At 49.1% G+C, this 16,208-nt stretch overlaps 1 protein-coding gene and 1 pseudogene across 1 annotated transcript; both read left to right on the top strand.

Moving 5' to 3' along the window:
- Window positions 1–6,734: 6,734 nt before the first annotated feature.
- LOC123082731 (uncharacterized) lies at window positions 6,735–15,673 on the top strand. The gene is made up of 3 exons (XM_044504996.1): window positions 6,735–8,109; window positions 14,560–14,659; window positions 15,282–15,673. Exon 1 carries the CDS (start codon window positions 7,029–7,031, stop codon window positions 8,058–8,060), a length of 1,032 nt encoding a protein of 343 aa, XP_044360931.1. The 5' UTR covers window positions 6,735–7,028; the 3' UTR covers window positions 8,061–8,109; window positions 14,560–14,659; window positions 15,282–15,673.
- LOC123088950 (uncharacterized) lies at window positions 9,307–9,445 on the top strand (annotated as a pseudogene).
- Window positions 15,674–16,208: the final 535 nt, after the last annotated feature.

The following is a 16,208-nucleotide window of genomic DNA, read 5'->3' as shown; positions in this document are numbered from 1 at the left end:
GGCCTAGCGCAGCCGAGGAGCATTGGAGTCGGAGTCGGAGTCGAGCACGTCAGGGTGGAGCAGGGGCGTCGACAAGCATAGCCCGGTCCGCCAGAGGCATCGGGGGCGGTGGCGGGATCGCTACCGGTGGAGGCAGGACGGCCACAGGCGGAGCTGTAGGCGGAACGGCCATAGCCGGGGTCGTCACGACGGCAAAGCGGCTCGCCGCCGGTGGAGGGGCGCAGAGACGGCCCGTCGGGGCGGCTGGGAGCGAAGCGCTAGGGAAGGAAGCCGGGGAGGCCGCCTCCCCCGCAGAGACCAGCAAGGGCGGGCCGGGGGCCAGCGACGCAGCAGGGGAGGGCACCGTCCCCAGGATCGGCCCGACAGGAGCAGTGGGAGCGGGGGAGCGTGGGGAGGAGGCACGGCAGACGACCATGCCCACACTAGAGGTGTCGCTGGCCTCAGAAGACTCGACCACTGGGCCGGAAGGAGCATCGAGGAGCAGGCCTAGAGCGGCCTGGCGCCCATGCCCACCGGTGGCTGGAGGCGAAGGAGAGCGGGACTGCGAACGGGAGTGCGAGTTATCCGATCCCCCCTCGTCCTTCGATCGGTGGGAGCGGGGGCGGTGGCGGCCGTGGTAGTCCCCGTCGGCCGCGGGGTTGTCACCGGGAAGGCCATCGTCGACGAAGAGGGGACGGCCGACGTGGTTGGGAGGCTCGGGGGCGATCCAGAGGTCAAAGCCCTGGTCGTTGAAGAACACGCGAACGGTGACATGGAGCTTGGAGGAGTCTAAGCACTTGGCCTCGACCTGAGCCTCCTCCTCCTTGCGGATGGAGAGCTCGTCCACCACCACCACCTTGCCCAGAATCCTGGACATCTAGTGGATGTTGAGCTCAGACAGGGCAACGTCGGGAAGACCATCCACGAGAATCCAGGACAGCCACAGCCTTGGAGTCGATCGAGGACCGGTTCGGTGATGTCGACGACGAGCTGGTTGATGGTGAGGGTGATCCGGCCACTACGAGTGGCGTAGCCGTAGCTCACGGTGTCGGGGAAGACCATGGTGAAGATGTGACTGGCGGTAGGAGTGACCACCCAGTCCCACTGGCAACGGTAGAAGTGGTTAACCTCAGCCTCAGTCATCTCCGTAGAGGCCACCCCGTCGACCACAGTGACGCCCGCCTGACGGGAGAGGCTGGGAGGTGGGAGGTCGAGGACCTCGAGGTGGAAGAATCCCATCCCCTCGAAACCGTGGCCGTACATCATGAGCTCCGACATCATCGGTAGATCCGGGCATAGGAGGGCGGGATGCCCGGGGTCCTTGCAGAGGTAGAAGCACTAGGGGTTGACGTAGTTGACTTGCGAGTGGCCCGCCACCCCACAATTGAAGCAAGGGGGCGAGAAAGGTTGGAGATGGGGCTCGGGGTGGAGGAGATGCCCGGGGCCGACGGGAGGAGTGTGGCCGGGTTGCCACGGCCCTGGCCGCGGCGCTTCTTCTTCTTGGCGGGGCCTTGGCGGCCGCGGGAAGGGGCGCTGCCCGGGATGTCCGCAGAGGCAGGAGAAGAGGGGCCGGTGGCATCGGGCGACACGTACTTTCGTGCAGCAGGGGCGGACACAGGAGCTTGGACACGGGGAGACGGGGGGCGCACTGCCTGAGACGGGGAGGGGCTACGGCCACGTCACGGGGCCGGGGACGGCGAGCGCCGACGAGACCTCCAGTCCCCAGATGTCGCCGGGTGGGGAGAGCAGGACCGGCCCCGGGCATCGCAGTGGGCCAGGGAGCGGCGATCATCACGACGGCCCTCGCAGAGTTTCCGCAGCTCACGCCGGAGCTCTTCCTCCCTGCGGAGGGCATCGGGAGAGGGACGGGATGCCTCACGTCGACCCTCGTCGTGGCACTTGGGCCGAGTGATACGTCTCCAACGTATCTATAATTTTTGATTGCTCCATGCTATATTATCTACTGTTTTGTACATTATTGGGCTTTATTATCCACTTATATATTATTTTGGGACTAACTTATTAACCGGAGGCCCAGCCCAGAATTGCTGTTTTTTTGCCTGTTTTAGGGTTTCGAAGAAAAGGAATATCAAACGGAGTCCAAACGGAATAAAACCTTCGGGAACGTGATTTTCTCATTGAATACAACTGAGGAGACTTGGACCCTACGTCAAGACATGTAACAGGAGGACACGAGGTAGGGGGGCGCGCCCACCCCCACCAGGCGCGCCCTCCACCCTCGTGGGCCCCCTGTTGCTCCAACGACGTACTTCTTCCTCCTATATATACTCACGTACCCCCAAACGATCAGATACGGAGCCAAAAACCTAATTCCACCGCCGCAACTTTCAGTATCCACGAGATCTCATCTTGGGGCCTGTTCCGGAGCTCCGCCGGAGGGGGCATCGATCACGGAGGGCTTCTACATCAACACCATAGCCTCTCCGATGAAGTGTGAGTAGTTTACCTCAGACCTACGGGTCCATAGTTAGTAGCTAGATGGCTTCTTCTCTCTTTTTGGATCTCAATACAATGTTCTCCCCCTCGCTTGTGGAGATCTATTCGATGTAATCTTCTTTTTGCGGTGTGTTTGTTGAGACCGATGAATTGTGGGTTTATGATCAAGTATATCTATGAATAATATTTGAATCTTCTCTGAATTCTTTTATGTATGATTGGTTATCTTTGCAAGTCTCTTCGAATTATCAGTTTGGTTTGGCCTACTAGATTGATCTTTTTTGCAATGGGAGAAGTGCTTAGCTTTGGGTTCAATCTTGCAGTGTCCTTTCCCGGTGACAGTAAGGGCAGCAAGGCACGTATTGTATTGTTGCCATCGAGGATAACAAGATGGGGTTTTATTCATATTGCATGAGTTATCCCTCTACATCATGTCATCTTGCTTAAGGCGTTACTCTGTTTTTAACTTAATACTCTAGATGCATGCTGGATAGCTGTCGATGAGTGGAGTAATAGTAGTAGATGCAGGCAGGAGTCGGGTCTACTTGTCTCGGACGTGATGCCTATATACATGATCATACCTAGATATTCTCATAACTATGCTCAATTCTGTCAATTGCTCAAGAGTAATTTGTTCACCCACCGTAGAATACTTATGCTCTTGAGAGAAGCCACTAGTGAAACCTATGGCCCCTGGGTCTATCTTTATCATATTAATCTCCTACTACTTAGTTATTTCCTTTGCTATTTACTTGCATTTATTTTACTTTGCATCTTTTATCATAAAAATACCAAAAAATATTATCTTATCATATCTATCAGATCTCCCTCTCGTAAGTGGCCCTATAGGGATTGACAACCCCTATTTGCGTTGGTTGCGAGGATTTATTTGTTTTGTGCAGGTACGAGGGACTCGCGCGTAGCCTCCTACTGGATTGATACCTTGGTTCTCAAAACTGAGGGAAATAGTTACGCTACTTTGCTGCATGATCCCTTCCTCTTCGGGGAAAACCAACGCAGTGCTAAAAGAGGTAGCACCGAGACGCGCTGTCATCCCACTCGCGAGGCATAGCCTGTCGCAGCGAGGGAGGAGGGGGTGTCAGCAGAGGTTGGTCGGGAGGGAGGGGACGGCGAGGTGTCCGACAGAGTTGCAGTGGAAGAGCGAACATGGTCGACTGAGGCGGCGGGGGGAGGGGGAATGTCGCGGACGGGAGGCCACCCGTTAGCCAGATCGAGGCTACCGGTGTCCCGGCCCTAGGGCACGAAGGTAGCCCAACCGGGGCGACATGGGCCCAACAGGGGGACGCAGCAGCTGGGCCGAGCCGCGGCCCAGGAGGCCCTCGCAGGCGAGGCCCGGTCCAGCGAGCGGTGGGGAGCCGCGACCTGTAGGGTTTCCCCCCGAGGTGCACGATTTGCCGCTGCCGCCGCCGGAGATGGCCAGCCAGGGTCGTCGCAGGGGAAGGGGAGCTCGGAAGCAGAGCGGGGAGGACCTGAAGGCGGCTATGAACGGACGGAAGGGCAAGACGCGAACAAACCGTGCCACTGGGGACAGGCTACGGCGAGCCGCCAGCGGAGCCGGGGACATTACCGGACACCCGCTAGCCACCGGCCGGCGCCACGACGAGCGGGCGTAGCCCTGGTCGGAGCGGCCAACACCCTCCTAGGACCGCAACCGTCGGCGGCGCGCCCCTCCCTCCCGCAAGGCCGCACCTTGCATCCCACTTGCCCGAGACGAGCTCGAGGGCGGCGTCGGCACCCGCAGCAGTCGCGAGCCGGCAGCAGAACCCCGCATGCGGGGGGCTGAGCAGAGCGAGGGGGAGCGGCGGGATGGGGAGAGGGGCAGCCGGCAGGAGAGGGCAGCGGCTCCTCGTCAGCGAGGTTCGCCCAGCGGACGCGAGGGGCAGGGGCGGGGGCGGGGCCGGCGAAGGGGGCAGCGGCCCGAGCGCAGCGCATGGCGCCGGCGGAGCGGGAGGGGGCACGGTCACCGGGGCGTCCCCGGAGCTAGGGGAGGCAGCGGGGGCGACAACCAGCGCGCGCGGGGGGTGGGGGGTGGGGGTCACCAACGCCAGAGCCAGAGCACGCGGGAGCCACGTTTAGGGCCTAGACAGAATACACACTGCTGCTTCTTCCATTTCTGATACTGCATAGGGGGAACTCAATGTTCAGCTGCCACATTACTTGCAAAATACTTGAGAGCAAAATGAGTATATATGATTCATGTGCATAGTGAGAGACGGCACCTGCGGTCCATGTCTGCGTGGTTTGTGACATCGCTGAAGTTGCTGTTCACGCAGCCACGTACGGCGGCGGGGCTGGTCCAGGGAGGACGACGATCGTAAGGTTCGACTCTGGAATTCCTAATGCGTTGATGTGATGCCATGACATTATGGAACTTGATATATCTTCCATTCCAGGCTAAATGGTGACGCAACTTCTCCAGCTCCTTTGATTGTCTTTTATACGTTTCAGTCGGATTTAGAGTATGGGTCATCTTCAAGGTGCTGGCTGGCATTGTTACAGTAGTTCAGTGGCTGAACCGGACCTACCACTGACTGGCAATTTCGTTTTGGAAAAGCATTTCCATCTACTATTGGATAGCTATGTCACTAGAGAAACATCAATGGGTTAAGTGAGGATATCTTTCCCGCCAATCCTGTGCGCCAATCCGCATAGTCGTAAATGAGCTTGAGCAGTGAAAAAGAAGTTTTCTAAATGTGAAAAATAATCAGGAAAAAATAGACATGTAAAATGTTTAGGTAGCATGCATGGGCTTGCATTTTTTTATACAAAAAAAAGATCATTATTGCGACCATGTATCTAAAGTTTTAATGTTTGAAAATTTAGGGAAGTATTGAGTTTTTTTATCGATGGAGAAAACCTATGAATACCCATATAAATGATTCAAGAAAATACATGTGTAATTTTTACATTTTTGGAAGTTTTTAAATTTTATTTTTAGTTTAAATTTGTCCCGGGAACCAATCCACTCTGCTATCTCTAGTGACATGGTAATTCTTGCATTTTTTTATTAAGAAGAGCACCATCACGACCTATGTAGAAGTCAAGTTTTAATGTTTGAAAATTTAGGGAAGTATTTAGTTTTTTTGGAGAAACAAATCTATGAATACCCATATAAATGATTCAACAAAATACATTTGCAATTTTTTATGAAGTTTTTAATATTTATTTTGAAGTTAAAGTTTGTCCCGAGAACCTTTCCTCTTTGCTTGGTCTAGTCACATGTTAATTCTTCCATTTTGTTTTCATTACACACAGCACCATTGCAACCTATATATGTAGAACTCAAGTTTTAATGGCTAAGATTTTAGAAAGTATTCTGTTTGCTTTTAGGGAGATTTTTATACGAATATGTAGTGTCCATAAATGATTGAAACGATTACATCTGTAAACTTTTACATTTAGTATTTATAAGTTATTGTAGTATTTACTTGAAGTTACTATTTTCCTTGAGAACCTTTCCTCCACTCTGGTGACATGGTAGTTTCTTAATGCATTCCAATTACAGTAAGAATGTGCACTAGCGTTGGAGTAAAAATGCAAGCGGTGAGGCTATTTCTGTGAAGTGGAAGATCAAAACATTCTCTCCAACAATCGCAAGGTTAAAGAGGAGCCTGAAATATCAGACGGTCCACATTGAATGTTGTATATGTAATTGGCGTTTTCTTATGCTGACCTTAATTATGATATATGAGTTGAGTTTTTTCTTGCACTTAGCCATGAGTGTCTCGAAGGTATATGGGTTTGTATAGTGTGTAGTATTTATGCAATGTGTTTGAGCCTGAGGTCCTAGGACAGTATGATTAACCAGTTGTTAGCCTCAAGGTTTTTGACATTTTGCAAGCTATATGTCATATTAGTAGATTTGTATTTAAAAACAGTTTTTTATTATACATATTGTGTTACATAATTCATATTTTGTTAATCTTCCTACCTATGTTGAGAGAGGATTAATGAAGGTTGCTGAGTAAAGGATGACACCACTCAAATCTGCCACCAACTTTAGAGTCAATTTCATATTAAATCATTGACCAATGGGAGGATGCTTTGAGATTAGTCAATGTGTTCTCAATGTGATGGTGCTTTGGAAGTGTTTTTTAGGTTTTCTTTTTGACGAAGGGTGGAAGGGGGTCTAACTTATTAAGGGAAACGCTTGTGCCTGGCCGACCGGCTGATCTTCACCCGGTCACGCGCGAGCCACGTGATCGAGGCGCATCATACATCTTGCGCACCTCCCTGCCCCCACCTTATCTTGTTTCTTCCTCTACCTTCTTCCTCCAGATCCCCTTCTCTCTTTCTCTCTCAACCACATCCAGGCACGGTGGTGGCCACGCTCCTCGCCTTCCTCCTCCAGATCCTGCCGCCGGCTAGCTCCTATCCCGCGTAGGTCCCTACCTCCAACCTCAGCGCCCACGCGCACTTCTTCCGCTGCCCCTGGCCGCAGATTCCTTCCGCCCCGGCGAGCCGGAGTTGGAAGTCACATAGTACTCGCCCTAACTTAAACCAGGGCCCAGTTATTTTGTTCGTTCTCTCAAAGCCCAAAGCCGACACACACCCACTTTCCCCCGAACCCCATGGAGGCACGGACAAGCTCGCCGGCGGCCGCCGCCGCGCCGCTTCCCCCGGGACGATCTCCTCCGGGAGATATTCCTGCGCCTCCCGCCGGAGCCGATCCACCTCTTCCGCGCCTCTTTCGTCTGCAAGCACTGGCGCGGCCTCGTCCACGACGCCCGCTTCCTCCACCGCTTCCGCAATTTGCATGGCGGCACGCCTCCCGTGCTCGGCTTCTTCAACCAGAAAGGGCCCTCGTCCCCACCTTCGGCAACTTCGCGCTCTCCACCGCCACAATGTCCCCAGATGACTGGTGGGCCCTCGACTGCCGCCACGGCCGCGCCCTCGTTGAGAGCTGCCGCACTGGGACGCTGCTTGTTTGGGACCTCGTGACCGGCGACAAGCAGTACCTGCCGCTCCCCGCGCATGACTGTTCTGGGTACAATGGCGTGGTTCTGTGTGCGGCTGGCCACACCGACCACCGCGACTGCCATTTGTGCCCATTTCTCGTGGCGTTCGTGTTCAGTGACGACAGAGATTTCATCACCTCCGCATGCGTCTTCTCGTCCGAGACCGGTGCCTGGGGTGAGATCACTTTGATTGTTATACCAGATGCATTAGTTCTGCCAAAGCCGACAGCTCTGATTGGAAACACAATCTACTTCCTGTTGGATAACAATAGCATCATTGAGTTCGTTTTGGATAAGCATAGCTTGGATTTAGTTGAGGAGGTGCCATATACCTACGATCAGACTATCATCATGCCGACAAAGGATGGATGCCTCGGTTTAGCTGGAGTGGAACGATTCAATTTCAATTTTAATCTGTGGTCAGAGGTGGCGAGCATTGACGGGGTGGTGACATGGACACATCTAAGGGTCATTGAACTCGAAAAAATTCTTGCGCCTGAGGCAGTGTCAGCGTGTATGGTTGGAGCTATTGGAGCGCATGCAGTTGGTTGTGCGGTAGATGCGGATGTGATCTTCATCGACGTGTATCCTAGGATCTATATGATCCATCTCAAGTCCATGAAGATCGAGGAGGTGTCTAAGTAACGGATCGGCAGACAATATGTTTTTCCTTACACAAGTTTCTACGCTCCAGGTACCGCCAATATTTACAGTGTTGCAGAGTTCACTTTAATCTTTCAACTATATGCGCCTTGAACATGCTTTACAATATATGAGTCAGCCGTAGTTCATTTACAAATGACAAGTTTTCATGGAGCTTCTTTTGAAAGAACTGCTAACTAAATGATGAGCAATTAATACTCTGGATTCTCCTCCTGCTGCGGCTCGTTCTAGTTGGATGTGCACCAAGTTACTAACTAGTCATTCACGCAACTACGCGAGAGCGAAAAATAACCCTTTCACAACTAGAAGATGTATAGGAGGAAGTCCTGGCATTGTTACTTGCATGTGTTTCACATATTTGCTCTTCATCCAGAGTTCCAGACTCACATCCTGCAATTTGCTTATAGCATAATTCATAATCAATTATTTGATGTTAAGTTTGTTAAACATATAAGGTTCAGGTTCAGCGCATATAGTGCAACGTTGTAACGTGGCAGATCTCTTGGAGATATTCTAGTAGTTTGTTGGCCTAGATAACTAGCTTAACCGCGGCTAACTCTATCTCTCTCTTTCTTCTTCTCCAAGATGTATTCTATCTCCTGTATGCGCTACAGGGATCTGCGCCCCTGCCTATAAACACGAACCATGTCACCTCGTACCGAGGCAAGACGTTTATCGCATCTTTACATGGTAACCAGAGCCTCCTTCTTCCACAACATCTAGCATCCATTAAACCCTAGCTCCAACCATGTCGTCTTCCGCCGTCGCTCCTGTATCCACCATCCATGGTCAGGTAACAGATAAGCTCACCAGGACGAACTATGTCCTCTGGCGTGCTCAGATCACGCCCCAGCTCATCGACGCTAGCCTGTTTGGCTACGTCGACGGATCCATCAAGGAACCGGAGAAGTTCCTCGTCACCAAGGATAAAGATGGCAAGGAGGAAGCCGTCCCGAACCCTCTACACCAAGTCTGGGTAATGGAAGATTAGTAGGTACTTGGCCATCTGTTGATCAATCTCTCTCGAGAAGTTCTTATCTAGGTGACTTCGATCCGCAAGGCCCATGAGCTCTGGACTGCTGTGGCGAGCATGTTCTCGTCCCGGTCCCGATCTCGCATCAACAACATCAGGATCGCCCTCTCCAACGTGCAGAAGGGCACGCAAACGGTGGGCGCCTACTTCGCCCATATCCGCTCCCTCGCCGACGAACTGGCGGCCGCTGGCAAGCCGCTGGATGACGATGAAGTCATCTCCTACATCCTGGCAGGGCTGGATATGGAGTACCAGCCGCTGGTGTCGTCACTCGACGCCCGCAAAGAACCGGTCACGATCGATGATCTGTTCGCTCAAGTAAGCAACTTCCACCAGTGCATTGCTATGTTTCATGGTGCTGGCAACAATGCCGGGTTCAAGAGCTCCGCTAACGCCGCCGTTCGTGGTGGTCGTGGTGGCTCACGCGGCTACCGTGGCCCTCCGTGCAACAAGGGAAAGAACAGCGGCGGCGGCAGCGGCAACTCCAACAACAACGCCTCTCGTGGGCGGCCCTCCTACACCAACAACAAGGGTCGTCACAACAACTCCAGGAGCCGCCCCGACGCTGTCAAGTGTCAAATATGCGGCAAGACCGGTCACTCAGCAAGGGATTGCTGGTACCGGTTTGAGGAGGATGAAGGAGAATCCTCGCAAGATGAGAAGGTCGCTGGTGCTGCAGAAGCCTCATACGGGGTTGATACAAACTTGTATGTTGATAGTGGCGCTACAAATCACATCACTTGTGAACTTGAAAAGGTGACTATGCAGGAGAAGTACGGCGGCCAAGACCAGATACATACAGCAAGTGGATCAGGTATGAGGATTAAACATGTTGGTCATTCAGTTTTCCAAACCCCTCACCGAAAGATTCATCTAAGAAAAATTCTTCATGTCCCTAGTGCATCTAAAAATCTACTCTCCGTTCATCGCATTTCCATTGACAATCATATCTTTCTCGAGTTTCACCCCTTTTTCTTTTTGATCAAGGATCAGGCAACGAGGAAGGTGCTCTACCGAGGTAGATGTGTTCGCAGGCTTTACCCATTGATTCCGGAGTTTAGAAGAATAAATAAGCAAGCTTATGGTGTCACCAAAATCTCCTCGACAAGGTGGCATGATAGACTAGGGCATGCATCATTTTCTTTAGTTGAACGATTGCTTAGGAAGAATAAGCTCCCATATGTTGGAGAGCGTGATGTTGAAACAATTTGTGATTCTTGTCAAAAGGCTAAAAGCCATCAATTACCTTATCCAATTTCCACGAGTATTTCTACCAAACCGTTGCAACTTATCTTTTCTGATGTTTGGGGTCCTGCTCCAAGTTCTGTTGGTAGGCATACTTACTATGTTAGCTTCATTGATGACTAAAGTAAGTATTCTTGGATCTATTTACTTAAAAAAAGATCCAAGGTTTTTCAAGTGTTTCAAAACTTCCAAGCTCACGTTGAACGAAAGTTTAATAGCAAAATCATTGTCGTTCTATCCGATGGGGAGGGGAATACGAAAAATTAAACTCGTTTTTCCAAACTCTTGGCATCTCTCACCAAGTTTCTTGTCCTCATGCTCATCAGCAGAATGGATCTGCCGAAAGAAAACATAGGCACATTGTTGAGGTTGGTCTAGCTCTCTTGGCCGGCGCATCCATGCCCCTCAAATTTTGGGACGAGGCTTTTCTTGCCGCTGTTCACATCATCAACATGCTTCCTAGTCATGTCATTAATCATGAAACTCCGGTAGAAAGGCTCCTTCACATCAAACCCGATTATACATCACTTCGTGTCTTTGGGTGTGCATGTTGGCCAAACCTTAGACCCTGCAACAATCGTAAACTTATGTTTCGCTCGAAACAGTGTGTCTTCTTGGGATATAGCCCTCAATATAAAGGATTTAAGTGCATTGATGTCTCCACTGGACGAGTCTATATCTCTAGAGATGTCGTGTTTGACGAGACAAAATTTCCCTTTGCTCATCTACACCCAAACGCCGGTGCTCTTCTTCGCCAAGAAATTCTCCTTTTGCCATCACATCTAGTAGGTGCCTCTAGGGAAGATAACTGTAATGATCACATGCCAACTAATCCTCATAACAGTTTGCTTAAGCTATGTGATGATGCAGGACAAAATAGTGAAGCCAATGGTGGTCATGGTGAAGAAAATGGTGAAGAAACAGCTCCAAACGAGCCATATTTCATGTGCAGGCCCTTGGGGAACATATCTTCCTCGGGATCCGGGCCGCACCAGTCCTACAGGCAATCTCCTTCGGGATTGACGTCCTCTGCACCTACGCCTGACAACGACACGCCCGACAGCGCTCGGGTTGCCCGCCCTGACTCGGCAGCGCGCCACGCCTCCGACCAATCAGCGGGCGCTGATGGCCCGTGCCAATCTCCGGGCCCCAAGCGGCAGCTGACGAGCCGCTTCCCCGATCCGCCCACGTGCTACGCGCGGTGCCCGCGTCAGCCGACCGGCTCGGGGTCCCGTGCGGTGGACCACCTGATCCACCCGACAGGCGCTGGATCTCGCATGGATCCCGGTGACGCTCCTAGTGGGGGGCGAATCTCCTGCTGCGGGCGGATCTTCTGTGGCAGATGGCGCCCCGTCATCACACGCTGAAGCCACAGAAAATCCTGCCTCCTCGTCGGACCGCAGAGTATCTGCCTCGGGATAATCGGGGGATGCTGCTATGGATTTTTCTGCTGCAGACCCCGGATCTTCTGTGCAGCAAACTGCTGCTACTTCACCATCCATGCCACACACACTTCTACAAAAAGGGGTATTGCAACCTATCAATTATAAAAAGGTACTTAAGTTTGGCTTAGCCTGCTCTACAGGTGAACCACAAACGCTTGATGAGGCATTAGGTGACACAAAGTGGAAGCAAGCTATGGAAGAAGAGTACAGAGCACTCCAGAAAAATAAGACATGGCACCTAGTTCCTCCACGGCAAGGTAAAAATCTCATTGATTGCAAGTGGGTATTCAGAATAAAAAGGAATTCTGATGGAACTATTGATCGGTATAAGGCTAGACTTGTTGCCAAACGATTTAAGGAACGGTATGGCATAGACTATGAGGACACCTTTAGTCCCATTGTAAAAGCTGCCACCATTCGTCTTGTTTTGTCTATTGTTGTTTCCAGGGGATGGAGTCTCAGACAGCTAGATGTTCAGAACGCGTTCCTTCATGGTGTTCTGGAAGAGGAAGTGTATATGAAGCAATCTCCTGGGTTTGAGAACAAAAACACACCTTTCCATGTTTGCAAGTTGGATAAAGCTTTGTATGGCCTTAAACAAGCTCCTAGGGCATGGTACTCCCGTCTCAGTAAAAAATTACAAGCACTTGGTTTTGTTCCTTCCAAGTCTGACACATCACCGTTCATTTACAATAAGTGCAACACATCTATCTTTGTGCTCATCTATGTTGACGATATTATTGTTACAAGCTCATCAGATGAAGCAGTGACAGGACTGTTGAAAGATCTTAGTGCTGAATTTGCACTGAAGGATCTAGGAGACTTGCATTTTTTCCTAGGTATTGAGGTAAGGAAACAAGGAAGTGAACTTCACCTATCTCAGGAAAAATATGCTACTGATCTTGTAAGAAGAGCTGGGCTACAGGGATGCAAGTCATCACCAACACCAATGTCAAGTTCTGAAAAGATTTCTCTTACAGAGGGAGAACTCCTGAATCAGGAAGATAGCACCAAGTACAGAAGCTTAGTTGGTGCACTCCAGTACTTGACACTTACAAGACCAGATATTTCTTTTGCTGTGAACAAAGTTTGTCAGTTTCTTCATCCTCCCACTACAGTTCATTGGACTGCTGCAAAACGGATAGTAAGATATGTCAAAGACACTGTTAATGTTGGTCTTACTTTCTCTAAGTCTACTTCAACTCTTGTCAGTGCATTCTCTGATTCTGACTGGGCAGGAGATATTGATGATAGGCGCTCTACTGGTGGTTTTGCAGTATTCTTTGGACCTAACCTAATATCTTGGTGTGCAAAGAAACAGGCTACAGTCTCAAGATCAAGTACAGAAGCAGAATACAAGGCTTTGGCTAATGCAACAACAAAAATTATCTGGGTTCAATCCATGCTCAGAGAACTTGGAATAAAATATACTCAAGCTCCATGTCTTTGGTGTGACAATCTTGGTGCCACCTATTTGTCTGCAAATCCTGTGTTTCATGCAAGAACAAAACATATTGAGATTGACTTCCACTTCGTTCGAGAAAGGGTTGCTAGCAGGAAGCTTGAGATCCGGTTTGTGCATTCTACAGATCAAGTTGCAGATGGCTTCACCAAGGCATTGCCTACAAGGAGTTTTGAAGAATTCAAACGTAATCTCAACTTAACAAAGTTGTGATTATGGGAGGGTGTTAAACATATAAGGTTCAGGTTCAGCGCATATAGTGCAACGTTGTAACGTGGTAGATCTCTTGGAGATATTCTGGTAGTTTGTTGGCCTAGATAACTAGCTTAACTGCGGCTAACTCTATCTCTCTCTTTCTTCTTCACCAAGATGTATTCTATCTCCTGTATGCGCTACAGGGATCTGCGCCCCTGCCTATAAACATGAACCACGTCCCCTTGTACCGAGGCAAGACGTTTATCGCATCTTTACAAAGTTGGGCTACACATCTAAATCTAAACAATGATCATTGTGTTTATTGCTAGAGTTTGGGCTTGTATATTTAGTCAAGTGGCACCATTAAAAAGTAATTTGCTTACCAGTAAGCATACACTTGAGGAACAATATAGTTGTATCCTGGCACCGGTTTATAATTGTTCTTCCATCTTGTTCTGTTGTGGTATATTGGATAATATAATCTCACTGAATCATGAGAGTTGATAAATTAAGGAACCAAAGTGACCAATAGTCTACATTTTGTTCGTGTTGCATAATAGAACAATAACCAATTAGCGAGTCAATGCTGAACTCTTTTCTCTTTCAGTTTAAGCAACTGGACTGTAATGTCTGGACTCTGGATATTGCCTTGTCAATTGCTCGAGCTTCAAGCTATGTTGGAATTTAGGGTGGTTACTTACTTTCTTATTTCTCTGGTCTGCATTCTTTGTTCTGAACTGCAGAAAATATGTGTTCATTCTGGTATTCTTTCGCTTTCATGTGCATACAAAACATAGATATAAATTATGAATGGGCCCACACCAAAACAAATTCTAAAATGCTTCTTGGTTAAGTAAATCACTGAATACCGTTATCCTTTGTTTAATTTGAGGTAGATTAGATGTCTTGATGAATATTTAATTCTTGATTTCTTGCAGTACATGTCATTTCTTAATTGTTCTTTGACTACTTGTAGCAAAAGCTAGTATTTTCTGCAAGGTGAGATATATAATAAGTGTTTCATTTATGTTTCACCACCTCTTATCAGTTATTTTCTTGTCCATGTTTTTCAATAGTTATTGACTTATATTCTTCTCGTAGTAATTACCATTGGTGGTGCAAATGATCAAGTTGAACTGCTGAACAACAGTTGAGATGATTGTGCTGTTACATCTTCTCGTACGCTTTGTTGGTTGAAGAGGTGATACGACATCCTTTGTTACTATTATCTATTGTTTCGTTTGCAAGCACTGGATAAATATTCTCTTTAGTGGTAAAAAAAATCCAGTGCTATGCACAATACAGCTGGAACCTTGAATAATGTGCATTATCGCCTACTTTAACCTTGTTCGCTTTTTCTCTTGGAGCTGGGAAACACTCCTCGATCTGCACAGTTTATAGTTCATTATGCTGACATGCTACCACAATGCAGTTTATCATATCAACAACTTTATATCATTTCTTTGATATCCTTTTGTCGTATAGTTGCATCAGTCTTCAGTCATGAGCTGGAGTCTTTGCATTTTAGAGAACACAATGACTGGAAGGTTTCAGTTCAATCTTCAGATATGAACTCATGCTCTCATTGTCACTAATCATCACCTTGAGCCAAAAGTATTTCGGTATTACTAGAAATCTTGCTAGTACAGTCTACTACTTGTTCTCTCTCTGTTGAGATGTGCAAAGAGACGAGAGAACAAGCTTAACTGGTGGAAACTGTTTTGCTAGTGCAGTTTGAACAGATATCGTTTTCTCTATATATTTGCCCCTTGTGATTGTGAGTAGCCAAAGTCGGTTCCGCTGATGAGATTGCTGCTGTGCAGGTTTCGGTCGGGCGGCAAATGTAGCTGTAAATGAAGTACTACACCTTGAGAAATGTGTCGCTCGCTTGCAGAACGTGAGGAATTAATCGCATGATGTTGACCAACTGCAACGGTGGTTGGTAAAATATGTAGATCATCCTGTGAAATATTGTTGATGACAAGAGCCTGTTCGGGTTTGATTGGCCTCTGGTTGTCCATTTGTGGCTTTAATAATGCTCTGTAGCACATTCGTGCTGAACCAATATGTTAGGTTTTTCTTTAGAGATTCCTATGGCTTTGTGAGCTCTATGACTCCCCGCTAAAAATTGTCACAGTTTGTTCTTTCCTTTTTTGGGGTACCATCGCAATGTTGTGTAATGCACAAAGTTGAACTCTGCTAGTGTGATGGCATGGAAATATCCTGCAAATTTGAATTCTAACTTCAGATGAGTATACATGCTTTTCTTTGGCAAATTGTCCAGAACGTGGAAATCGTGACCGAAGCAATGCAACTTGCTCGGGCCGTCGCGCTGTACCACAGCCCTTTTGTTTATATATGAACTCCGGCTTTTAGCCGGACGTTCAGCGTTCGGGTTCATGTCTAAGACTAAGGTGCCGGCATTTCAGCTTCAGAAATACATATGCAGAGCACGGTATAAATACAAGTACAGCGTGTGTCTGACAACAGTCACATCACAACGGCATGTCCTACATACACACAGATGCACGGTGGAGACGTTGTTGGAGTAGACGAGTGTAGCACGGTTTGGTGGGCGCCCGAGCTCGTGAAGTACTCGCCTCCACGACAGCGTGTGCAGCCATGCGATACTCCTTCTCGTGACCGGAGACAAGCGCCACCTGCCATTCCCCCCTGCCTATGAGGCTGACCGGGCAGTGTAACTAATGGCACGATTCTCCGTGGGATCAACTATGGCTATTGCCAGCTTC

This window comes from Triticum aestivum, chromosome 4A (assembly GCF_018294505.1).
Source record: "Triticum aestivum cultivar Chinese Spring chromosome 4A, IWGSC CS RefSeq v2.1, whole genome shotgun sequence".
NCBI lineage: Eukaryota > Viridiplantae > Streptophyta > Magnoliopsida > Poales > Poaceae > Triticum > Triticum aestivum.
The sequence above is the reverse complement of the archived record's forward strand: the minus strand, read 5'-3'. Positions and strand labels throughout refer to the sequence as shown.

Bases quoted from the DNA above. Each gene is read 5' to 3' on its own strand.
- LOC123082731 (XM_044504996.1), top strand. From the start codon at position 7,029: ATGGAGGCACGGACAAGCTCGCCGGCGGCCGCCGCCGCGCCGCTTCCC.